Genomic DNA, 24,661 nt, shown 5'->3' on the forward strand with positions numbered 1-24,661 from the left:
GTAGTGATACCAGTAAATGACAAGAAATCTGAAAAGCTATAACACAGAATTTAATTAAAAAAAACATTTATTTCATCTGGAAAGTCTAATAATTTCCCCATAAACGTTACAGGAGGAAACCTGTACTGAAATGTTCTAAAACACGAGCAGTAAAATGCATCTTATTAAAGGAAAGGAATTACTTAGGAACAAGTTAAACTAATGAAAAACAACCTAAAAACCCTAAAAGATTTCTACTAAATGTTTTAGTAGCAGAACTGAGAGAAAAATTATGAAATATTGGGACAAGAGTGATCATTCATGGTATTTAAACATGGTTAAATAATCAGTTTTAAAACTAAAAAAAGGAATAATTGCAAAATACATTGATGTAGTTTGATCATCCATGTAATGATAAATGACAGAATAGATTAAAATAGATCTTTATTCCGGGGTTTCACTGAGTTTGTGTCACTTTTCCCCATCATTTAAAGACAAAACACATGCATAAAGCAAAAAAAACAATGAACCCCAGGATGAGTTTCATTGAGTGATCTGCAGTCAGTGGAGAGGATTCACCGGCAGGTTTCCCAGCGGTGGCTTCTCCCGGAAACCTTGTTGATCTCAGAGGAGAGACGGGAGCTGGAGGCTTCAGCAGGGGCATGCCTTCCCTCCTCTGCTGCTCCAGGGCGTTGACCAGGAAGTCCCGCGCTTTGCGGGGGAAGACGGCCGTCGAGAAGAGGTTGCAATCAGGGACAAAGAAGTGAGGGAGCGAGCCTCTGCGGGCGTAGTCCTCCAGAGCGTTGGCGAGGTACAGGAAGCAGGCGGGAAGCTGAGGACGAGTCCAGGCGGCGTCGTCATATCTGGTGGATGAGAAATTGTGTGCTATGGTCTTATTGAGATGTATGAGACAGGCTTTTGGTTACAATACCTGTTGGTTTAAGCACAGCGGCTCTTATCTCAGCCCTGTTTCAACAGTCTGTTTGTTGACCGTCTGGCTGACCTCCTCAGCTCAACAATCAAGCGAATCCATCAGCTTTAAGAAAGCTTCCAAACAGAGTAAACCGTGGGATTACAGGTTCGCCCAACAAGGTTGAAGGGTTAGTTTCTGTATGTTTGTACGCTGGCTGAGGACAAACCGTCGTGCTGCTGTGGAGAGTTACGCTGTGTTTACGTACGTTACCTGTCATCCAAACCTTCGGTGAACACACCATAACTCTCCACAGCCTCGAATATCTCAATAAGACCTCGGAAAAAGGTGTCAAACTGTTAAAAACGGCAAAATATGTCACCTTTAAAGCTTCAGTTTGTCTTTAGTCTGCAAAGGAGCTAAAGTGCTACATGAAACAGGGAAGTGGTGACTAAAAGTGGAAGCTAAGTTGTTTCCTCTGAAGGACACTCAAAGCTAATATTCCCTGATTCTTCACATCAATTTTCCCATCAGGAGAAAAATTTGTAGTTCAGTGTCTCACAGAAACCTCAGCATGTCAGAAAAATGATCCACTTTTACGTTTTAAACCTGGAATAAATGGAAGAATCTCTGAGTACCTCCAGGCTAAGGTGTGGAGGAAGGTGGTCTTCCCGTGGTACGAGCAGAGGTCATCCAGCTCTTTGGGAAAACGCCGTTTCAGACCCTCAATCAGAGATTTCAGGAGCATTAAACACTGTTTCCTGCGAGATAAAAGATCATCAGTTGGTTACAACAAATTTAAAGGAATTCTTCTTTAAAAAGGGACACTTGATCGATCAGTTGAAATGTGTGCGACTGACAGCTGAAAGCCTGGTCCACGGAGCACAGCGTGAACTCACCGGCAGCATTTGGCGCCATTTTTCTCACAGCACGTCTTCTTGTTGCCATGAGACGTGATGATTTTCTTCTCGACGTGAGAGAATGAAATCCTCCAACTCTCTGATTAGGAGTGAGAACAGACACCAGCGGACGACTGTTAAAGTAACGGCGTTAAAGGATCTTTAGCAGAACTGTTGGTCTTTGTTTATCGTTTATTTTGCATCATTTTGTGTGCGTGCTCATCTTCCCCTACGGCGTCTCTTTGCTGTCGTAAAAGATGCTTTCGAGTTGACCTGCCAATGGTTTAAGAGGCTGATCTGACACTTTAATGCGCCTTAACCTGGAATTAAAATGTATATTTTAGTGATTTTTATCATCTGTGATAAAAATTTATGACAAACCTGAAGATGCTAAATATTTGTATTAGTGTGAATCAAACAAGAAACACATCAAAAACAAAAAAGTCTTTTCAGTACGGAGCCATTTAGGGTTCAAAATGTTAAAAAAATATGTTTTGAAACTTAAAGTCCAAATTTAGAACTTGAACTTTGAAAAAAATTGAATTAAAAATAAAAATAAAAATAAGTGCAGCAAAAGCTTGACTTCAGTGGTGTTTCACTCTTTCAGAGCCGCTGAATACAAATGAGATCTTTATACATATATAATGGACTGTATTTCACCAATTATGTGACTTTTAAAGGTAGTTTGTGGCAGCAGATCATATTTAGGGGCTTCATAGGAAAGGGATTGAAGACAGCTTTTATTTTTTAATTCATTATTTTTTATATAAAACCCCTAAAAATATCATTTAAATAAGAAATTGTAATGCAACAAATAGGACAAACACCAAAGTGGACGAATCATTTTTCAAACCACTGTGAACCTACATCTCAGCCTCCATCATTCCATCAGTTCTGACCAGTTCCCCAGTCCTTTCTGATGAAAAACATTCCCACAGCCTGATGCTGCCACCACTGTGCCTCACAGTGTCATCCTGAGAGCTCGAATGAAGGCAACTGGGCTTCTTTTTCTTGATTCTTGAGAACCTTTCGCCTCTAATCCAAAAGGCTTCTTAAGTTCTACAATCTACACTGACATAAATCTGAACGATGTTTGAGTCAACCAATCAGGGCAGAGGAAGCTCCCGACCGACAGGTGAAGAGCAGATGAACCACCTCACCTTGATGTCACGTGACGTTTCAGAGCACCTGAAGTCAAACTAAAGTCGAACGAAAACTCCAGATCATTTTGGTCCTGTTTATGAACTCTTAGTGAAAGATAATTAACAAATGAAGAAGATATTTTCAGTGTTTTTATTCACAAATCAGATCAAAAACTCAACACCTGACCTTAAAAAAACGAACCATTCCAGGAATATCTCTGAAGTTTATGTCTGTAGTTTAAAGAACTCACCTTTGGCGTCCTCGCTGAGGTTTCGTCCTTTCAGCCTCTTCGGTACAAAGTAACACGGCAAGCCTCGGATTTCTTGGCGAACCTTCTTGCCGAGCCAGTTGTCCACTTCTGGGCCGTTGCGGACCGCAGGCGGCCAACCCTGAACCTCCAAACAGACACGAGGACCAACGTTAAAGTCACATTAGAGCAACAGGTAAAATATAGATCCTGGTCAGTGGTTCCTCTGAGTGCCCCTGGATAGGGATGGGAATCCCAGTAGTTCGATTCCGTGGAATCGTTAATCCGCCTGCCTAACGATCCCGTTTATAGGTTCTCGCAGGCTCAGAGGCAGACAACAATATGGGAAAATAACTTGTTTCTGAGCTGTAAAATGCAACAGTTATGTCTGCAGTCGCATCTTTATGCTGTTCTGGAGGCCCAAAGTAACCTGAATGACTTTGTTTGTGTGCGTTTCTTGATCGCAGATGAGATGATTACCTCCAGCGCAGGAACCACGTCCACAGAGATCAGCTCGTCGCTGTTCTTCTCGGTTCTGCACAGAGACAACGTGACAGCCGGACAGTGTGGCCGCTTCTTATTCACCTCCCAGCGACAGCGTCTATCAGGAACTGGAAGCAAACAGAAGTTAAACAGGAACATATCAATCTGTGTCTGAACACAAGCTTGTTTCACCTGTTACTGACTGACTTTGGGGCCTTTTTCAGGAAGAAATACAAAACAAATCAACACCTTAAGGCTAAAAGCTAAAAATTCATTCATCAGGAACTACATTAAAATTGGGGACTAATATGAGGAAATCAGTACTTATTAAAGGTAAACACAAGAAACTTGTGCGAAAGAAAAAAATGGACCAGACTCAATGAATAATTTCCTATAATATAGTTCAGTGAGCAGTGCTGACCAACATGTCATTGAGGTCATCAGGTGGGAACCTCCTTTCATCAGTGTTTCGTCTTGTGGGGCCACGACACCTCCAGGAGGCTAGAGGGTGATCACTGGCGTCCCAGAGTCACCCCCCTAATGCCAGCCATCACTGCTCCTCACACCACAGCCACAAGCTACCCCAGCCTCTCACCAACTGCCCACCAGTCATAGCGGGGTGGGGATTCTAACCCTGGTTTGGGAGGGGGTAATGAAAATATAAAGGGTGCCAGAGGTGGAGGCAGGACAAGGCACACTAGCAGATTCAGTAGACAAACTCATCTAAACAGTCCTACAATCACTAAAAATGCCAGCAAAAACAAAGCCATACAACTCACTCAAAGCCAACTCTACCAAAATGGCCGCCTGATTTCAAAAGGCTCACATGGGCTACACCCTCCACTTAAATACATCCTGGATTTCTTCCTTGCTTCTTCCAAGAGACTGTTTACCCTAAGTGCTCCCCCTGCTGGGCCCTCAGCTGCTATTGCTATTTTCCTCACACTCTGTCCACTTACACCCAGCTCCCTCAACAGTGAGACAACAGACTTTGCAACAAATCCTCTACATCAGGGGTGTCAAACTGGTCCATGAAAGGGCCGTATGGGTGCAGGTTTTTGTTCCAACCCTGCGACAGCACAGCTGACTTGTTTCATTTAATCAACTGAACTGTCTGCACTGAAGGTCTTACCAGTTCAGTTGATTGAAGGAAACAAGTCAGCTGTGCTGTCGCAGGGTTGGAACAAAAACCTGCAGCCACACGGCCCTTTCATGGACCAGTTTGACACCCCTGTTCTACATCCTACTTCCACTGGACAGATTCTAACCTTCCATCCTCGCTGCTCTGCCAACTCCACATACCTAAGCTTTTTCCTTTCATATGCTTCTGCTACTAATTCCTCTCAAGGAACAGTCAGCTCTATGAAATAGATTCTCATTCTACTCCTAGATCACAAGACTATATCAGGCCTTAGATGTGTAGAGGCTATCTCCTGGGGAACAACGAGCTTATTTCCTAAATCTATCTGCATCTCCCAATCACAAGCATCCTCCAAGCTGCCGTGCCTCCTTATCGTCTTATTAACTTTCTCCCCCTCTTGAACAAACTGAATTGCCACTCTCTTCACCTTAGACCCTCCTAAGTTTACCTGCCTTCGTTTATCTTCAATACCTGCAGCTAAGCTTCTTAATACTTGGTCATGTCTCCATGTATACCGGCCTTGTGACAGACTAACCTTACAACCTGACAAGATATGCCTTAGAGTTGCAGTACCTGAACATAACGAACATAACGGGTCTCCATTTAACCAGAGTTTTAGGTTCTGGGGAGTAGGCAATACATCATATGTTGCCCCCATCAAAAATCTAATACTCCTTTCGTCCATACTCCACAGTTCTTTCCAACTAAGCTTTTTCTTCTCTACACTTTCCCAATTCAACCACCGTCCCTGCTTAGCCTGAGCCACTGCCTTTGTACCCCTTAACATTTCCTCCTGTCGACGAACCTGCTCAACAACTAGCTTTCTCTTCTCCTTGGGACCTGCTCTACTCCACACTGGTTTGCCTGGGCCAAGCCCCAAGCCTCCCCGGCCTATTTGCACATTACCCACAATCCATGCATGTCTCAGAGTTGCTTCTAGCTCCTGAGCTGCCATTCTTGGTTTCCACTTCCTCCCCTTGGTTGGGTTTGGAACCACCTTACTAACTACCACATCTCTACTCCCAGCTAACAGGAGCTCTGTCCTAACTTTAGTACATTTAAACTCCTCTACTAGACTAGCTGGAGTATGCCTTTCCCATACAGTGCCTCAGTACTTAAGCATCTAGGAACACCTAGCCACTTCCTTATATTAAAACTAACTAATCTTTCCATTTTTTCTGCATCAGATAATGGAATCTCATACACAGACAGCGGCCACATCAACCTAGGAAACAATCCAAAATAATTATTTCCTTTTAAATCCCTAAATTTACACAAAGTATCAGGTAAAGAAGGTGAGGCCGAGCACCTCTGTAGGTCTTGAGGAACTTCCGGACCAGGCGGTACATCTCAGTGAGGATCCTGCTGGATGAGAGGGTGAGCCCGTTCTCCAGAAGAAAGGCCTGAACTGGGGTGCGAGTGGGCCGGCTTAGATCCATCCGGTAGAAGAGGCCGCCGTCGAGCTTCGTGGCGTTGAGGCGAGGAACCTGCAGCTTCAGCATCATGTCGAACTCATCCGGGTTGTGGATCTGAGGAAGGAAATGTGGGATGATGCGGTTTTAAAGTTAAAAACACAAATCTGTATATTTATGTTTCATTCATTCGTTCCTTCTTCCTTCCTTCCTTATTTGTTTCAGTCCTTTCTTCTTTCCTTCCTCTTGGCATCCCTACTTTCCATTCTTTCATTATTTCCTCCCTTTCATTCCTTCATTTCTTCTCTATATTCCTTGCTTCATTCATTCCTTCTTTTCTTCAGCATTTTACTTCCTTTCCATTACTTTAAAACATTCATTCCTCTCTTCAGTTTCTTCTTTCCTTCCCTCCACTACATGTTTCATTCCTTCCTTCCTTTAATTTATTTACTTCTCTCTGCTACTAGTTTAATTCCTTCTTTCTTTCCTTCCTTCCTTCCTGTGTTAATCAATTCCTTCTTTCCTACTCTCTATTCTTTGTTTTATTACTTCCTTTCTTCCTTGTTTTAATCCTTAATCTAATTGGTTTCTTTCTCTTTTATTCCTTCCTTCCATTTATTCCTCTTCATTCAATGTGTCCTCTCTTGTTTCCTTGCTTCCTTTCTTGATCTCTTCCTCGATTCCATCCTTCCTTCATTCAATAAGAACTAAAATCAAGTCTTACCGTACAATAAAGAATCTTTACCTTTGAAATAAAGCAGAACATCAGAAAAACGTGGTAAAATAAATAAATAAATAAAAATAATAACAATAATAAAAATTAAAAATTAAAAAATTAATTTTTTTTTTTTAGATAATTAAGAAAAATAAAATAAAATAAAAACGTGGTCCTCAGACTTGTTTTCAGGTCACAATCTGAAACATCTCGTCTCCAGTCTCACAGTAAACACATCTGAACCTTTCTGATAAACTCATTTAGACGCTTAAACTACAGACTCGGAGCGGTTATCATGACCTCACCTTAACTTTCTCGAAGTAGCTGCCGGTGGTGAGGAAGTCCACCGACTGGAAGAAAGGCTGATCGCTGTTGCTCTTCAGGAACTTCAGCAGGTTTTCCCGGAAGTCGTTGACCACCTCAGCGGCCCAGGAGCGGTCCTTCTGGCAGATCCTCAGCTCTTTGGCGTTGAGTTTGATCCAGTGGGCCAGCTCGGGGGAGATGGAGCCCGAGTCCTCGGACACCACAGAGCTTTCGACTTCAAACACAGTCAGGAATTAGACGACTGAAAGTAACCGTAGAGTCAAAAAACACTGAACGCCACAGCGAACGGTGAGCAGGTTAATCAGCAGCTTCACCTGATTGTTGCTTCTGAACTCTCTGCCTTTGTTTTGCAGGGGGGGGGCGTGGAGACTCTCCGTCCATAGCTTCTTGGTCTCAACCTTCAAAAGGAGAACACAGAGAATAACCTGCAGCGGAAGTGTGAAGCCTCACATCTGGATAATCCAACACCGAGACGGACAAAGTAAACACCTCCTCAGAAAAAAGACTAAACTTTAAAAAAGCTTAAAAATCATTTCAAAGTTTTCCTTTAGACATTTTCTGCTTTTCTCCTCTCCTAACTCAAGGGATGAACCAGTGTTGTGTCCACACAGAACAGACAACTTAGCAAAGAAGCCATTTTAAACTGGATCTTTAGGCACTTTGTTCCCAGCAGCCTGTCACAGAGACACATCATTTGTTCCCATTTCTTTAGCTGCATGTGTGAAAAACAGCAAAGATAACACAGTCTGACAGACAGAAAACAGGATTTCTGCAGCAACAAGGTGATTCCCAAAGAGCTGTTAGCTGAAAACTTGGCATATCTCAGCATGGTGTGCAGTGCGTCCTTAAAACATTTGAGGAAACTGGACAAGTGGAGGACAGAAGAAGAAGTGTCAGGCCTAAAGAACTATCTACAGCAGATGAACAGGATCTGAAAGTGATGTCCTTAAGAAAGAGGAAAAAATCCAGCAAAGTCCTCTGATCTTAACCCATTTAGGCCTAAAACGCCTGGAAAAGAATGCCTGTAAAACCTATGGGCGATTTCAGAAAGACCCCCTAAAACCTGAAGTTTTTCTGGAAATTCAGAAATTGTGTCAACGCCTACTAAATGATTGATTTCTCAGCCTTTGTAGCAGATAGAAACAAAATTCAAAAAGTATTTGAGAGCTTACACCTGTGGTTTTCTTTGGAAATTGAGTTTATTTACATACACCTTCACGAAAATAGAAAATGTAAAAAGTAAAGTGCAGGAACAGCACTATTTTCAATAAAAAAACAGTAATAAAATAAAATAAAAAGTAAAGTGCAGGAACAGCGCTATTTTCAATTAGAAAACAGTAATAAAATAAAATAAAATTTAATTTTATATTTAAATGATTTATTTATCTATTTATATATTTATTTTATCGCCAGTAATCTCTTCGTTCTGGCAGCACAGGGAGCCCATACACATTCCAATAAACGTTTTCATCTCCGGCACAGTTACGTGTGACCACCTTGCCATCTTTGCTCGAGCTGGAGTCTGATGTACCTGGTCACTGTATCTATTCGTCTCGGAAACGAGATGCGCCCAAAGCTCCTCAGTAAAAATATGATTAAATGCCTGCAACGGTGTGGCATCTGCAGGTAAATCCACTTTTTTTTTTCGATTTAACTTAACTTCAAAACAATGACACGAGGAACATGACGACACTCTCACGTGTCTATTATAATGCATTTAATTGGCGCAGAGGTCAATAATTGGTGCAAAACCATATGTCTATGTGCAAAACAACCTTTTACATGAAAAAAGACGTGTACGCTTTCCCGGCCTTAAAGGTAGAATAACGCAACAGCGCCCCCGGCTTTAAAGGTAGAAATGCGGCAATGCTTTCCCGGCCTCAATGGGTTAAGAAAGAGGAAAAAATCCAGCAAAGACCTGACACAGGAGCTGAGAGATGCATCTGGACCTTCAGCTGATCCATCTGCTGTTGGCCCAAGCCTCATCAGAAATGGGCTCCATGGAAGGGTGGCTGTCAAGAAGCCGTTCTTAAGGAAGGGAAACAGGGAGAAAAGGCTGAGCTGTGCCAAAGGACACAAGAAGTGGGCTGAAAATCAGTGGCAGCAGGTCTGATGGAGGGATGAATCCTCCCCAGAGCCCGTAGAAGTGATCGTTCTTCAGGTAAATGGGCCCCGCTTAGTGGCCCTCAGCCTCTTGGTTGGGCCCCTCCAGCAGGCCATGAAATAAAGCTGAAAGCTTGAGAGATGACTGAAGGAACAAAGTTCTTCTGTTGTGACTTTCACTAATTTTTTCTGACTTCACTCTTTGATTTTGTTGTGAAAACTTAGATTCCAGCCAACAGGAGATCTTTAGGTGAGAAATCCCTCATCCTGGAACCCAGAACCGAATGTTCACTTTGTCTGGAACTGGTCACATGTCTGAAGGGAAACCACTCATCTTCATCAGTGCTTTGCGTGTTATGAGCTTTTCATCCAAACTTTAATTAGAAATCTCAGACTCTGCTTCGGTCCCTTCATCGTGTTCAGGTGTTGCAGTGAAAGTGTGTCACCAAACCTGCTCACACACACTAAATGGAGTGTGCTCAGGTCAGTGAGAGCTTCTATCATCTGTCTGATATTTCAGTTAAATGCAGTTTCTGAGCTCCTTTAGAGAAGTTTTAGAAGAAAACATCCTGAAACCATCTCATCAGCTCAGTTTGAAGGCGATGTGATATGAAAATCAGCTTTCATATAAAAACACATTTAGCTTTGACGTGTGTTTGCTCAGGATATGATTTTCATCTTCCTTCTTAGGAGGAAAACTTACAAGTTTATGTTAAGAATATTTTGCCACTTGGTGCATCAATACCAGAGTAAAAGGATGATCTTAATCAGAGACAAAGTGTTTCTAAAGGTTCTTCCTCATGTTTCAGCCTCAAAACTCTGCTGCATTTATGTCGAGTGCAGTTTAGGATCCAAAGCAGCAACATGTTGGATTTATGTGCAGCAGCTGATTCCATCATTTCAGGAGAAGCTCGTCTGCTTTATTTAAAGTTCTGTGAAGAAAGAAGCTGATGAGGAACTGGAGCTTTAACATCGTGATTCACTGTGAAAGTGAAGTTTCTTTCCAAAGGGATTAAAAGAAGAATCAACCCGTATTTAACCATGAAGACTGCTGTGAAACAGCTTCAACACACTTCCTGCTCTCACACACAGCAGCTCCGCTCTGCCCACATGTTTCCTTGTTCCCTCCCCTTCAGATCTGCAGCTCATGATGGGTGTAACCAACACAAGTGAACCGACCGGTTCTGTTCTCTGCACCGACACATCAGAGCTCAGACTGGTTTCAGCTTTCAGGAAGTGAAACTCACTGAGTCGCTGATCTGAGAGGAGAAATGGCGCAGAAAGGAGCTCCAGGAGAACATCTGCTCTGTTCACGGTGAGGTGATGAAGATGTTCTGCCGTACTGATCAGAAGTCCATCTGTTATCTCTGCTCTGTGGAGGAACATAAAGGCCACGACACAGTGTCAGCTGCAGCAGAAAGGACTGAGAGGCAGAGAGAGCTGGAGGGGAGTCGGCAGCAGATCCAGCAGAGAATCCAGGACGCAGAGAAAGATGTGAAGCTGCTTCAGCAGCAGCTGGAGGCCATCCATCGGTCTGCTGATAAAACAGTGGAGCACAGCCAGAAGATCTTCACCGAGCTGATCCGTCTCCTCCAGAAAAGAAGCTCTGATGTGAAGCAGCAGATCAGATCCCAGCAGGAAGCTGAAGGGAGTCGAGTCAAAGAGCTTCAGGAGAAGCTGGAGCAGGAGATCACTGAGCTGAAGAGGAAAGATGCTGAGCTGAAGCAGCTCTCACACACAGAGGATCACAGCCAGTTTCTGCACAGCTGCCCCTCAGTGGCAGCACTCAGTGAGTCTCCACACTCATCCAGCATCAAGATCCGTCTTCTGAGGCACTTTGAGGATGTGACAGCAGCTGTGTCAGAGCTCAGAGATAAACTACAGGACATCCTGAGAGAGGAATGGACCAACATCTCACTGAGAGTCACTGAAGTGGATGTTTTACTGCCACAACCAGAACCAGAACCAACGAGCAGAGCTGGATTCTTAAGATATTCTGGATCCAAACACAGCAAACAGAGAGCTGTTACTGTCAGAGGGGAACAGAAAAGTGAGATTTGTGGATCAACCTCAGTCTTATTCTGTGCTGTCCTCCACAATGTGGCCAGCCTGAGAAAGGAGAGGGCCCCCAGAGTGCCAGCTCTCATAGACTGGGACATTCCTGCCATCTTCCCGGATGACGACTGTGGTCGGCTGGTCAGAGACCAATATGTGTTAAATTATTTTAATTAATATGCATGTTGATTTAAGTTGGGCCTGCAATGGCAGAGGAATTTTTGTTAGGTTTTTGTGCTGTATAGGCAAGGCAATTTTATTTGTATAGCCCATTTTTACAAACAGTTTGTCTCAAACTGCATGCTTTGATTCTGTGCTTTTTGTCTTGTAGAGCACTGTGTGACTTCAGTTGTGAAAGGAGCTGATGGTTTACTTGCTTTGATTCATCCTTGTTCAATAAAGGAACATCATGGTACTCTCTAATGTGTATTTATATTTATATGGTGATGTACTTTATGTGTAGTCTGTGGGAAACTAAATTATCTAATGATTGCAAGTTCATCTAAAATCATCAGTTATCTAAAATGATTGTAATTAATGATCATAAATGTTTCAATAATGATAGTGGGTATAGTTAAATGTTTTAACAATATGTTCTAGGCAGTGGAATAAATATTGGTTTCCATTTGTGGCGACTGCTGACTGAGATAAGGAATGAGATTAAATAGATCCTGGAACTTAGCCTGGTCTGGAGCAGGCTAGCTTCACAGAATAAATCTTCATGGTAACTTAGGTCTGAACATATCCCACTTCCCTCTATCCCACTTTTGTGCAACTGGATCACAGATAAGTTGAGCCAGGATAGCCAACATATCCCGGCTTAATCCCTTATCCTACTTTTGTGCAACGGGCCCCAGGTGTTGGTGTGTCTGTATGTTGTTGTTTCTCTTCCACTTCATGGAGCCCAACAGAGGAATCAGCAGACCTTCCTTTATCACACACTCTTTTCAGATCTCATCACTTTGGAAATGGGAAAATAATCCTGGAGTTACACTGACTTTAGTTTGTTTCAGAGATCAAATGTTGTTGCTGTTTTCTGAACCGACCAACAGATTAGGAAGTCTGTTCTGAGGTGTTCAGAAACTGTCATTTCCAGGATCAGAAGGAATCAGAGATCCTTCATCAGCTTTAATGTGAGAACCAGTGAAGATTTCCACAGCAAACACGACTCTGAAGGAAGGAACAAAGTGTTTTCTTTTGTCTTCATTTCAGAGTTTCTGTGAAATCTGATGGAGAAAATGTCAAACTGATATGAGGGTCTAACTGAGGCAGTTTTCCTGTAAAAGCACAAAGTCCAGAGTTCATGTTCAGAGCAGGAAATATTTGTCCTTTTGACTTCCTTCAATAAAACAGCTTCATCACAGAGATACAAGTCCAGTTTTCTTTGAATGTGTCCAACAGAGAGTTTTCTTTCCTCCGTCTCTCACTCAGAAAGAGTTGATCCACATGCTTCAGATGATCAGTTATTAGAGTGAGAATGAGACCAAGAGACGGGTGAGACTCGCTGGGTCTACATGGTGAGATTAATTAGATTACAGCTATAGTTGGGTTATGCTCCTTACTTTAGCAAGGGTAATTCTCCTTGGATATATGGAGGTGAATGAATGGGATCAGAGGCACAAAGCGTGTCATACCCTGGTATGATAGGTGGTGCTGTACCCATTCCAGCTGTTGCTAATAGAGCCACTTCCTGTTGACCTCTTCACCACCAACAACAACAACAAACTCAGGCATTGGAGAAAGATGGAGAACGAAACTGCAGCTGCAAGGAATTGTGGGACAGAATGAGCTCCAAAGGAGCTCAGACCAGATATTCACTTTAAAGCTCCTTAGAACTGTACAAACTCTGTTTTAGTCTCATATTCTGTATTTATATTCGTGTTTGAACATGTTTAAATAAATCACTGCAATTATTTCAGTTTTTTTCTGGAAATATATAAAGAAATGAGGGCTGGATGAAGACTTGTGCACAGTGCTGCATATCATATCAAGCCTTCAGTTAAAGGGATAGTTTGCCTCTTTTGACATGAAGCTGTATGACATCCCATATTAGCAACATCATTTATGAACATTTTCTTACCCCCTGCTGCGTCCTGTGAGCCGAGTTCTAGCCTCGTTTTGGTGTTGATGAAAGTAGTCCGGCTAGTTGGCTGGGTTTTAAAAAAGAAAGCGTTTTTCTTCTTAAAACAATATGCGTTCAAAAGAGTAATACATTTGCATCACAAAATCGTTCTCCAGGAAAAAGTCAGACCTCACAATCGCTTGGCCCTATTTTCTCTCCCTTGTATCACTGCCTGCTGCCGACAGCCGCGCCTGTTACGGTGTTTGCTGCTCGGAAGCAGGGGACTGCTCGGGCTGCACTTTGGTCTACACTGTCTACACAGCAGGCACTATCCCTTTAAGGAGTTTTATCACAGAGTCGACTTACGAAATACGAAGGCAGTAAAGTCGCCTGCGGATCAGAAGGATTCAGCCCCCAATGTTTGCAAATCCCTTTAGATAAAAGTTTCTCCTACAAACGAGTAAATGCAAAGTACAGCAGCAGTGTGTCCATGTTTTGTTCATGGTCAGAGGAAAACCAGTAATTTAGGAAATAAGTGCAGGGAAATGACTGAACTGAAATGAATGGACAATAAAGTAACACAGTATAAGACACTATACCTGCTCTTATCACGATATATGTGAGCATTATTATTAAAGGAGATGATCAGGTAGAGTTCCTAAATAACCCGATTAAACAGTTTCAGAACAGGAACTGACATTTAAAACCAGGAACACGTTATTATCTGTCTTATTTGATTTTTATAAGCAGCATGTTGTTCAACAAATGTGCCATTTAAATCAGTTACTTTAATTATATCCAATTAAGCCATCAAAATATTTCGTTTTCATTTCTGTCATGAATGCATTGTGATTTCTTCCCGGCATCAAAACAAACTTTAAAAAGGAGGAATAGAGGAAAACAACAGCGGTTTCACTCACCTTGGTGCCTCGTTTTCTGGGCTGGAAGTCGACCAGAAGTCGGGACGCTGTGCTGTGATTGGATGACACGGCCACTCCTGACCTGGTTCGATCTGCGGGCAGCGCTCATCCAATCATCTGCGGTTTGTCTCACTTTCACTTTCAATTTCCATAAAATTTCACCCCATTATGAATCCTCCTCCTCTTCATGTCTCCTTTCACACATAAAGGTAAATAAAAGTGTCCAGTTTCAGCCCCCTGGACACATCCTGTTTATTCAGCAGAAGTGGGGTTTTTTTTTTTCGCAATTTCACACTATGGGGCAACATTTGTGCCAAAAATATCTTCACATGCGCACTGCTCATGTAGATAGATAAGTTTTTCTGTGCCATCAGAGTTTGAATACGAATTTCTAATATTGAATTTTTACAGCATCAAAATCAGACTTTGAATTTGAAAAACCAACGGTGTAAAAAAAAATCAATTTCTAAATACAAAAATCAGTGTAAAAAAATCAACATTTAAAAAAAAATTTGGTGGAAAAAAATTCAATGGAAAAACTTCAACTTCAAAAAATTCAAATTTCTCTTTCTATCTTTCCTTATTCCCATTACATTTTTCACAAGGTCAAAGAAAAGACCCTAGGAAAAGAGCTGTGGAAAAGAGCCCAGAAAAGAGCAGAAGAAAAGAGCCAAGACGAGGAAAAGAGCCCAGAAAAGAGCAGAAGAAAAGAGCCAAGACGAGGAAAAGAGCCGAGGAAAAGAGCCAAAGAAAAGAGCCGAGGAAAAGAGCCAAAGAAAAGAGCCGAGGAAAAGAGCCAAGAAAAGACCCTAGGAAAAGAGCTGTGGAAAAGAGCCAAGAAAAGAGCCGAGGAAAAGAGCCAAGACGAGGAAAAGAGCCAAGAAAAGACCCTAGGAAAAGAGCCAAGAAAAGAGCAGAAGAAAAGAGCCAAGACGAGGAAAAGAGCCCAGAAAAGAGCAGAGGAAAAGAGCCAAGAAAAGACCCTAGGAAAAGAGCTGTGGAAAAGAGCCAAGAAAAGAGCAGAAGAAAAGAGCCAAGACGAGGAAAAGAGCCAAGAAAAGAGCCGAGGAAAAGAGCCAAGACTAGGAAAAGAGCCAAGAAAAGAGCCAAGACTAGGAAAAGAGCCAAGAAAAGAGCCGAGGAAAAGAGCCAAGACTAGGAAAGGAGCCAAGAAAAGAGCCAAGAAAAGAACAGAGGAAAAGAGCCAGGACGAGGAAAAGAGCCTAGGAAAGGATCCAATAAAAGAGCAGTGGAAAAGAGCCAAGAAAGGAGCCTAGGAAAGTATCCAAGAAAAGAGCCAAGACAAGGAAAAGAACCTAGGAAAGAGCCAAGAAAAGAGCCGAGGAAAAGACAATAGGAGGTAAATTAATTGACTATTTGACCCGACCACGAATGTCCACAGAACACGTGACAAAACATTTGTCAACGTTTATGTAACTTTGAACAAAACTACGCGTTAACCTGACAAACATTTGATTGTGTCAGTTCTGCTTTGGTCGATATTTCTGTTGTATCGTTGAAATTTAGGCTGTAAAATGAAATGGTTCAACATTTTCCCTCCTTACATTCTCTGTAATATGATAACAGCACAAAATGGCTTCAACCCAACCTTCCAACAAACTCAGACTGGATAGATGCTGTGAACTGTCGTCAGGACATGGACAGACGGAGCTTTGTGTTAAACTTTCAGGTTTACAAGTACAGACCACATTGAAAAATGGATAGTGTATATGTCCTGATGACTGCTAACCGGATACTTTATCAACTGACGTTCATTAACATAACTCTGTTTTTTGTTCAGTGTTGATTACAAACGTGCTGTTAAAGTCTCTTTATTTAGTTAAAACTGAAGCGTAGTTGATGAGGCTGCTCTTCGCTAAGTGAACAAAGCTGGTTCTGTTGGTGTTTTGCTCACTTTCTGTCGGCCCGATGCTGTTGGACTTCTAACACACCTCCTCAGAGTTTAATGTGGAACAAAGCAGCAACAAAGTCCATGTTTGGAGGTGGAGGCATGAAGTTTTTATCCAACTGTCTGATAGATCAGTATGTAGTACGTAGTATGCGGTTTCGAACACAGACAAAGTCACTTATTTATCATAAATAATCGATGCGTTTGAACTTTATTGAGCAAAAAACACAAGACAGACGTCTTCATTTGGCGATGTTTGAGACTTTTTATTGGTTTGGTTTGAACTTAAGTGATGTCACAGTTTCCTGCTGAAAGCACAAACCTTCCTTTCCTGCGGAAACTTTTGCGGTGAGCTTTAATCAGCATTAGCCAGTCCTTGAGTAGAGAGCTGTGCCTCAGAGAAGACAGCGCTGGGGGACCGGGGCGGGGAGGGGAAGGGGCGGCCTGCTGCTGCTCAGACGTGACGTTACGCTGGACGTCCTGTATGAGGATTCATTTCTTCTTCTCTGCCTTCTGTGCAGACTTGGTGACTTTTCCGCCACCTGGCGCCTTCTTCTCGACGGACTTGATGACGCCGACGGCCACCGTCTGCCTCATGTCGCGCACGGCAAAGCGACCTGAGAGGAGAAGAAGACCGGAACAGATCCTGGTTTCAGTTTTGCACTCAGAAAATCATTAAAATGACAGAAATATCAAATATAAAGACAACAATCATGTGGGCAGTGGTGACGCTACAATTATAAGAAATAATAATTTAGTGGGTTCATTGCTTTATTTTTTACATTATATGCTCATTTTTACAGGAAATCTGTAACTGAGCAGAGGAAAATATCACTGAGACTAAAAAGAAAAGATTTTCCTCTTTTTGTGTCAACAAAGGACTTTTTTCTCGCTCCCATCAGGTCTATAAATGCCTAAAAATTGTTGACAACAATCATAATAATGACTTGGAACTCATAAAAGCTGCAATAAATGACTTTTTTAACGTCTTTATTAGACAGTAGGTGGACAGGAAAGGGGGCGGACATGCAGCAAAGGTCCTGGAACCTGTGCCATCTGTAAACGGTAAACAACCTGTAAATGTTCAGGCTGATGAGAGCAAAGATGGAGGTTTTTACACAGATTTAATGGGTCCAGCTTTAAATCAAACCCTTAAAGAAACACGGGGCGATCGTGGAAGAGTTGCACTCACCCAATGGGGGGTACTGGGAGAAGCTCTCCACACACATGGGTTTTCCAGGCACCATGTTGATGATGGCGGCGTCTCCGGACTTCAGAGCCTTGGGGTTGTCCTCAAGCTTCTTGCCGGAACGACGGTCGATCTTCTCTTTCAGCTCGCTGAACTTGCAGGCGATGTGGGCGGTGTGGCAGTCCAGCACGGGGGCGTAACCCTGGGAGATCTGTCCGGGGTGGTTCAGGATGATGACCTGCGCGGCGAGGACGAGAGAAGCAACGTTCAAAGGCCGACACGTGTAACAGCCGATGCCGAACTCCGCTGATGGATTCGTGGTTAAAGTTCATTTTTTTGGCCCAGAAAAATCCTTACTCAAGATCCAAACACCATCCGTAATATCTGTGCAGAACTGGGCTTTGAGTAAAAATAAGCGAGCGGCCTTTTCTTTTCATTCTTTCTGCTGCTGCTCACCTGAGCGGTGAAGTTGTCCGCGGCCAGCGGAGCGTCGTTCTTGCTGTCTCCGGCCACGTTTCCACGGCGGATTTCCTTGACGGAAACGTTCTTGATGTTGAAGCCGACGTTGTCGCCGGGGACGGCCTCGGGCAGAGACTCGTGGTGCATCTCCACAGACTTGACCTCAGTGGTCAGGTTGGGGGGAGCGAAGGTGACGACCATGCCCGGCTTCAGGACGCCGGTCTCCACGCGGCCGACGGGTACGGTTCCGATACCTGAAAGAGAAGAAGCTCATTTTCAGTGAGATTTTCACTTTCTGTAAGATGGACTCCACAGTTACGGGAAGCCTCAGGGCTGTGATTCAGGCCGCTTTATTATTAGGGACCGAGCAGTGAAACTGCAAGGACCCTATTGTATCTGTAAGAGTTATTCTTATTCTTTGCAAAAGGTGCTCGAAATCTGTTGAAATTTTGCAAGCGCCACCTGCCAGTCGACGACATGAAAGAATCTAAACTTTATATTTTTGTGAGTCGCTCACTGACTCTGTAGCGCCCCCTACGATACTTAAAAATGGTCCCCGCATTGGGGTTAGTTTCGCATGGGACGACAAAATTCGGTACACTCATTCATCATGCCCAGACGCACAAAAAAGTCTCTTGCCGCCATGGTCCCACGTCCACAGGAAGACGGCCATTTTGGATGGAATGTGCGTTTTGGTGCATTTTTGCCCGATTCCACGCCTTGCATATGATCGAACTCGTCCTACAGATTTAATGCTACAGACTTCAAACTTGGCCAGGTTACTGTTAAGACATGGGGGGAAAAAAAATCATTGAGCAACTTTTTCAGAACTTAAAGGGCGTCGGCGTGGGAATGCCTCAAAGTTCGATGACTCGCCATCACTCGCCACAAAAAAAAAGTCGCTTATAACTCCCACATACATTATCCAATCTGTCCCAAACTTCATACGGTGATAGCTGGACCCAGCCTGAACGCGTACATATAACATAGTGACACACACCTTTAGCGCCACCTGCTGGGGGTTGGAAACGTCTTTTTTTTTCCACACCTCGCATTTGATCGAACTCCTACAGATTTAATGCTACAAGCTTCAAATTTGGCCCCCTTACTCTTAAGACATGGGGGGAAAAAAATCATGGAGAAACTTTTCCAAACTCTGAACGGTGTGGGCGTGGCCAGGCGGTGAAAATCGTGTGATGGCGTTTGTAGTTTGAAAGCCTTATCATCATCGCAAAGTCATGAAACTTGGCACACACGTCCACAGGTCACGGGTTTACTCCGGTTTACTTTACACTCATCAGTTTCAGAATCCAGTTTAAAGGTCAGGCTCCTTCTAATCTTAATGACCTTTAAAGTCATATTGCACCATCTTAAGGGTCTGCTGACGGCACTTTGCACCAGACTCAGGACTAATATAGACTGTGCTTTCGAGGTTTTAGCTCCTAAACTCTGGAACTGAGAACCGTGGACTCAGATTAAGCCTTTGGATGAATTCAATGCAAATTTTCTGCTTTTATTGTGTTTTATCTGTGGGTAAAATCACTTTGGGACGTCTACTCTCGAAGGGTTCTACATAAATAAACTTTATTTACTTCCTTGGGATGCTGCCCAGTTTGCAGCTGCTCTGATTAGATTTTAAACTGTAACTTGGATAATTTCTAAAGGAAAATGTTAAAACACTGCTCTTAATCTGATACAGACGCATGTGCAGTTAAGTCTTCCCTTTCTTGTTGCTGCCACTTTCATGTCTGAACTGGATGATGGTGATGTTATTTATATGCATGCATCTCTGCTGTGCTCACACGCTCTGGATACCTGAGGTTCGCCACAAACCTTACAGCCCTCACACCGTACGCTTTTCTTTGTCCTCTCGCAGACTCAACAATGGGAATATTCTTATTTACAAACCTATTCCTGGTCCGCTCCCGAGTTATCTACGGATCCATCAGAAAAGTACCTGAACTTAATGCCTTCGTTCCAGTGAACTGTCACCTGTCTTCGTGTGCCGCCCCCCTCTGTTTGGAATAAACTGCAATATCACCTGAATCTCAAGGAACTGGCCTCATTAAATTAGTTTAAAATATATTAGAAGCAGATATGTTGGGTTTTAATTGTTGTGTTTGACCAATTCTGTCTCCATTAAGCCTTTTGCATTCGGCAGACAGTTTTGGCGTCTTAAACTTGTATTATTTTAACTTATGTCGTTTTATATAGTTCTCTTTTTAGACCCAAGTGTTTATTTGATTTTGTTTTACTTCCTGGTTAAATAAAGGTTAGTAAATCAAATTTACAGGAAGAAGCTGGAAGAAAAATGGTCCTGTCCTTTTAACTCAATAGTTTGACACATCTGATATGTCATTACTGTATTTCAGGTCACTTTTACCTTCATATGAACCATATTCGGATGCAGTAAGTCTGACCCTTATGGCAGAAAAATGGATGCAGGTTCCTTCTGTACCTACCGATATACATAAACTATCTTTTTAAGACACGACAGGTTGTTTATGTGACACATTTTGTATCTTTGGAATTTAAGTGTTAACACTGGACTAGAGGGGCTATTTTGGGAGAAAGAGAGAAAACATTTGGTCGGGTTTTGCACCAGAATCGTCCAAAATGAGCAAATGTTCACGTCACGGATCAATGAAACAACTCTAATGCACAATTTATACGATTATTTCCAAGAGGGAGAAAGGAAGCTGTTCATTGTGCTGTTCATGTGACAAAAACATCTGTCTTGCACCTGAGAAAACATGAGAATATCCGTCCAACAATTGGCAACAAAAACTTGTCTGTGAATCTTTTATGATCAATTATTTCTGTATTTCCAAGGAAATGACTAAAAAATGCAGAGGAATTCAACTGAATGAAACTCTAAAGTTGAGCTGTTAGGATTAAGCTTAAATAAGAAAAAAAAATCCAGTTCCAGGATGAGATTCAGAATTAATCTGTAAACATGTTAGAATAAATGGCACTTTGCTGACCATTTTGTGGGATATTTTGGGTACTTTTTAACCTGTGAAATGACTAATATTTATCTCAGTTTAAAAACATAAAAAAAGAAGTGTGTATTTGTAATTTCACGTATTTATTAACACAGAGAGCTGAGGAAATCTTACGCGCAGGGTGCATTTGATTCACTTTGGCCACAGCTTCAACTTACCGCCGATTTTGTAGACGTCCTGCAGGGGCAGACGGAGGGGCTTGTCGGTGGGGCGGGAGGGTGGCATGATGGAGTCCAGAGCCTCCAGCAGGGTCACACCGGTGGCTCCGCCCTCCTTACGCTCAATCTTCCAGCCCTTGAACCAGCTCATCTGAAATGGAGTAAAAGGTGGGCGTAAAAAGAGAAAAAAAATGATTATTTAATGTGATTTCAGAGAAAGGAAGTGACGGCCGACCAGGAGACGCTCACCTTCTCACTGGCCTCCAGCATGTTGTCTCCGTGCCATCCGGAGATGGGGACGAAGGCGACGGTGGCTGGGTTGTAGCCGATCTTCTTGATGTAGGTGCTCACTTCCTTTTGGATCTCCTCGAAACGCTTCTGGCTGTAAGGGGGCTCGGTGGAGTCCATCTTGTTGACGCCAACGATGAGCTGCTTCACACCCAGAGTGTAGGCCAGCAGGGCGTGCTCACGGGTCTGTCCGTTCTTGGAGATGCCAGCCTCGAACTCACCAACACCGGCAGCAACGATCAGCACGGCGCAGTCAGCCTAAAAATAATCCAAATTCACTCAGAATTCAAACCCTCTAAAGCAGAGGTCTTCAACAGGGGGTCCGCGGAGGTACTGCAGGGGGGGTCGCGAAATCTTTGGTTGATTAGACGATTTTTAATTTTTTTTTTTCAAACAGTTTTTTCTCACAAATTGTGTGCAAACGTGTGCCATCCACAGATGGTTTGAGGATTCATTGTCCCATCTACATGCATGTTTAAAGTTAAAATCTGTGGATTATCTGAATAGCTCAGTGTTGTATGCAAGATGTTTGTTTATAAATGGCAGTGGCACGGCCACCCTGTACCTTGCACATGTTTAAAATAAAAACATGAATATATTAACCTGTGTATTATTTGAATAGCTTAGTATTGAATGTACAATAACAGAGTAGCTATGTTTATACACGGCACTAGGCCCCTTTAAATATAAAACACAATTGTATGCCATATAAATAGTAGGGGGGTCCCTGCTCCAACTCTCCATCAGTTTGGGGGTCCCTGGCCTGAAAAACATTGAAGACCCCTGCTCTGAAGCAAAAAAGATGAGCTAAAACTGACATCAGGTTACTGGTGCTTACCTGAGAGGTACCAGTGATCATGTTCTTGATGAAGTCCCTGTGTCCAGGGGCATCAATGATGGTCACGTAGTACTTGCTGGTCTCAAACTTCCACAGAGCGATGTCGATGGTGATACCACGCTCACGCTCGGCCTTCAGTTTGTCCAGCACCCAGGCGTACTTGAAGGAACCCTTTCCCATCTGTTGAATCCCAAGCGGCACAAACACGAAAGAATCAGGAGATAAACAGGAGAAATACGGCAGAGGAGTTCAATTAAACTCCCTCTTCATGCTGGAAACACAGTAACGTACGTTACTAAACCGCCCAGTTAATTATTCCATCGTTTCAAATTGTTCTTATTCTTCTACCTAATTCAACAGCCCTATTTAAAGGCTCTTACATGAGGAATGTTGTAATAGTTTCATTATTATCATTTTGTGATGCTTAGCTTTCAGTTCTGGTCCCATATTTAACTACAAAAAGACATTTAAAATAAATGGAAATCAGTCATTTTGCCTGTATGATTAAAATAATTTTAATTTAAACAATGTCAAATTAAAGAATGGGTAACCTAAAAACGTGACTGTATTTGACACTTTTCTCTCAATACAGAAACGTTTGTACATTTTATTTTCCCACAGCGTCAGTCAGACATCAGGTTTGGGTCCGTAAAATGATTAATGGGTCTCTGTTTGGTGCTTTCGACCTGGCACGATTTTACTTACGATCCTGTATCGTTGTACAGATTTACTGTTTTTCCAATTTGGGCCAAACTGAGGTGAGAAGCGACACATTTGGTCCATTTTTGGTGACCAACATACAGACCTGGGAGAGTTTAACCCAAATTTATTTCATCTAACCTGCTGGATTTATCCCAAAATGGATAAAAAAAATAAACTGGGATATGTTGATGTATTCTAATATTTACCAAAATCATATTCTTTCTCTGACTTCAACAGCTTTTCAGTGAAACATTTATGTTAATAAAACATACTAAAGAACACCTGATTGGGTATTTTTGCTGCAGTAAAGGCAATCATACACCTTTTTAAACAGCAGATGGCAGTTTTAACCAACAAATGCCTGGGAAAAGTACCTCCCAGCGCACCGATGATGCACTTCCATGTCTCATACAGTTGGAATATCTGTCACAACTCCCACAGCGGCCCTGAAACCAACCTCAGCGGCTTCCTTCTCGAACTTCTCGATGGTTCTCTTGTCGATTCCTCCGCACTTGTAGATCAGGTGGCCGGTGGTTGTGGACTTGCCGGAGTCGACATGGCCAATGACCACGATGTTGATGTGGATCTTTTCCTTTCCCATTTCGGTTGACCGACTACAGACAAACGGGCATTGGTTATGAGTTTATTAAACAAAGGTTTAATCGTCCATTTTTATTTAAAAAAAAAAAAAAAAAAAAAATACAGACGGAGGGAGCCCATTGAAAGCCTGTGGCTTTGTGACCTGGCCGTTAAATTCAAATATAAACATCTTGAGTAGTTGTATCTCTTTAAAGTTCTATGTTTACATAACAGCGTTTTAATGGAAATTTCATATTCATAAGTACAAAATGTGTGAGCATTAACCTCACTATATAACCAGTCAACATACGGGAATCTTAATGACGTTTCAACATGCAGTGACTGACGCAATCGACGTTTTAACGTTGAGAGCAACAAAGTTTAACTGTCGAGTCTTAAAAAAAAAAAAAAAAAAAAATGAGTCATGGATGTCAAGATGTTTATATAAAAAAAAAAAAAAAAAAAAAAAAAAAAATGAGTCATGGATGTCAAGATGTTTATATAAAAAAAAAAAAAAAAAAAAATTAAATAAAGGTAAATGTTCCTTTACGACACCGGAAAGTGACGCCGATGGGTCACGCGCCATGTGCCACACCGGCTACTAGCCTCCATGTTGCGCACAGCCGCCATGTTGTTAACCGTTGCAGGCGCGTTCATGTCAGCCAGCATAGTGTAGATGTGCGCGTTCACGAAGGTAGAAAGGACAAGCGTGACTGGCAGAATCCTTTTTGGTGGAGCATTTTCCCCCACACCTAGGCATATTTATCCTCATCAAAACCAGCCTGGTTAATGCGGATTTTGTCAAATCCAACTCAAGTGTTCAAGCACGTTCCCATATGCAAATAATCCAGTTTTTAAAGGCAAGCAGCATCAGATTAGTCAGACCAACATGAGCAGATTACAAGTTTCCTGCACTCCCATGTCACCTCACCTCCTGTTCATATTCCACCTTCAGCTCTTTAAAAACAAAGCATGCATCTTAAAGTCTTACTTACGCCTTTAAAATGAAGACAAAAAAAGTACCAACCTGTGCCCAGCAACTACCACAACGTCCTGGAATTAAAGCAGTGGCAAAAAAGGACAGAATGTGAGCTGTGCCGAGTTTATATACCGTCACAGCAAAGGGAGGGCTGCGCAGGCT

General features: G+C 42.5%; 4 protein-coding genes across 6 annotated transcripts in view; 1 reads left to right on the forward strand and 3 right to left on the reverse strand.

Annotated features, from left to right (window-relative positions):
• rpl11 (ribosomal protein L11) overlaps positions 1–24,165 on the reverse strand; it is a 33,848-nt gene extending 9,683 nt beyond the window's left edge. The window contains exon 1 of the mRNA XM_075449952.1: positions 24,145–24,165. Coding sequence (XP_075306067.1) covers positions 24,145–24,150 — 6 coding nt within the window. The 5' untranslated portion in view covers positions 24,151–24,165. The remainder of the gene's footprint in view (positions 1–24,144) is intronic.
• Positions 50–14,449, reverse strand: LOC142368071 (cyclic GMP-AMP synthase). 3 transcript variants are annotated; one of them, XM_075450121.1, is made up of 10 exons: positions 14,394–14,442; positions 13,492–13,561; positions 7,568–7,651; positions 7,235–7,467; positions 6,112–6,331; positions 3,659–3,789; positions 3,182–3,326; positions 1,789–1,888; positions 1,528–1,650; positions 50–842 (listed from the first exon to the last, which is right to left on the reverse strand). In XM_075450121.1, exons 3-10 carry the CDS (start codon positions 7,632–7,634, stop codon positions 464–466), a joined length of 1,398 nt encoding a protein of 465 aa, XP_075306236.1. In that variant the 5' UTR covers positions 7,635–7,651; positions 13,492–13,561; positions 14,394–14,442; the 3' UTR covers positions 50–463. The 3 variants fall into 3 exon arrangements, with proteins under 3 accessions (XP_075306236.1, XP_075306238.1, XP_075306237.1); XM_075450123.1 differs by lacking the exon at positions 13,492–13,561 and having other exon boundaries at positions 14,394–14,449; XM_075450122.1 differs by lacking the exon at positions 14,394–14,442 and having other exon boundaries at positions 13,492–13,583.
• LOC142367584 (tripartite motif-containing protein 16-like) lies at positions 10,570–13,012 on the forward strand. The gene has a single exon (XM_075449593.1). The coding sequence runs from the start codon at positions 10,680–10,682 to the stop codon at positions 11,586–11,588; it is 909 nt and encodes a 302-aa protein (XP_075305708.1). The 5' UTR covers positions 10,570–10,679; the 3' UTR covers positions 11,589–13,012.
• On the reverse strand, positions 16,544–24,656 carry LOC142367927 (elongation factor 1-alpha). The gene is made up of 8 exons (XM_075449950.1): positions 24,548–24,656; positions 23,399–23,555; positions 22,240–22,419; positions 21,363–21,659; positions 21,114–21,264; positions 17,948–18,204; positions 17,495–17,729; positions 16,544–16,919 (listed from the first exon to the last, which is right to left on the reverse strand). Exons 2-8 carry the CDS (start codon positions 23,540–23,542, stop codon positions 16,795–16,797), a joined length of 1,389 nt encoding a protein of 462 aa, XP_075306065.1. The 5' UTR covers positions 23,543–23,555; positions 24,548–24,656; the 3' UTR covers positions 16,544–16,794.
• Between the last annotated feature and the right edge of the window lie 5 nt (positions 24,657–24,661).

Source organism: Odontesthes bonariensis, chromosome 18 (assembly GCF_027942865.1).
Source record: "Odontesthes bonariensis isolate fOdoBon6 chromosome 18, fOdoBon6.hap1, whole genome shotgun sequence".
In the NCBI taxonomy this organism is placed as follows: Eukaryota; Metazoa; Chordata; class Actinopteri; order Atheriniformes; family Atherinopsidae; genus Odontesthes; species Odontesthes bonariensis.

What these genes read in the sequence shown, in the direction of transcription:
- LOC142368071 (XM_075450123.1), bottom strand. Translation starts at nt 7,634, where the DNA reads ATGGACGGAGAGTCTCCACGCCCCCCCCCTGCAAAACAAAGGCAGAGA. An exon ending in AGTTCAGAAGCAACAATCAG is followed by an intron (nt 7,468 to 7,567) that starts GTGAAGCTGCTG and finishes CTGTGTTTGAAG; the next exon opens with TCGAAAGCTCTGTGGTGTCC. An exon ending in ACGTGGTTCCTGCGCTGGAG is followed by an intron (nt 3,327 to 3,658) that starts GTAATCATCTCA and finishes GTCTGTTTGGAG; the next exon opens with GTTCAGGGTTGGCCGCCTGC.
- LOC142367584 (XM_075449593.1), top strand. Translation starts at nt 10,680, where the DNA reads ATGAAGATGTTCTGCCGTACTGATCAGAAGTCCATCTGTTATCTCTGC.
- LOC142367927 (XM_075449950.1), bottom strand. Translation starts at nt 23,542, where the DNA reads ATGGGAAAGGAAAAGATCCACATCAACATCGTGGTCATTGGCCATGTC. An exon ending in GGACGTCTACAAAATCGGCG is followed by an intron (nt 18,205 to 21,113) that starts GTAAGTTGAAGC and finishes CTTCTCTTTCAG; the next exon opens with GTATCGGAACCGTACCCGTC. An exon ending in CGGACAACTTCACCGCTCAG is followed by an intron (nt 17,730 to 17,947) that starts GTGAGCAGCAGC and finishes CTCGCCGCGCAG; the next exon opens with GTCATCATCCTGAACCACCC.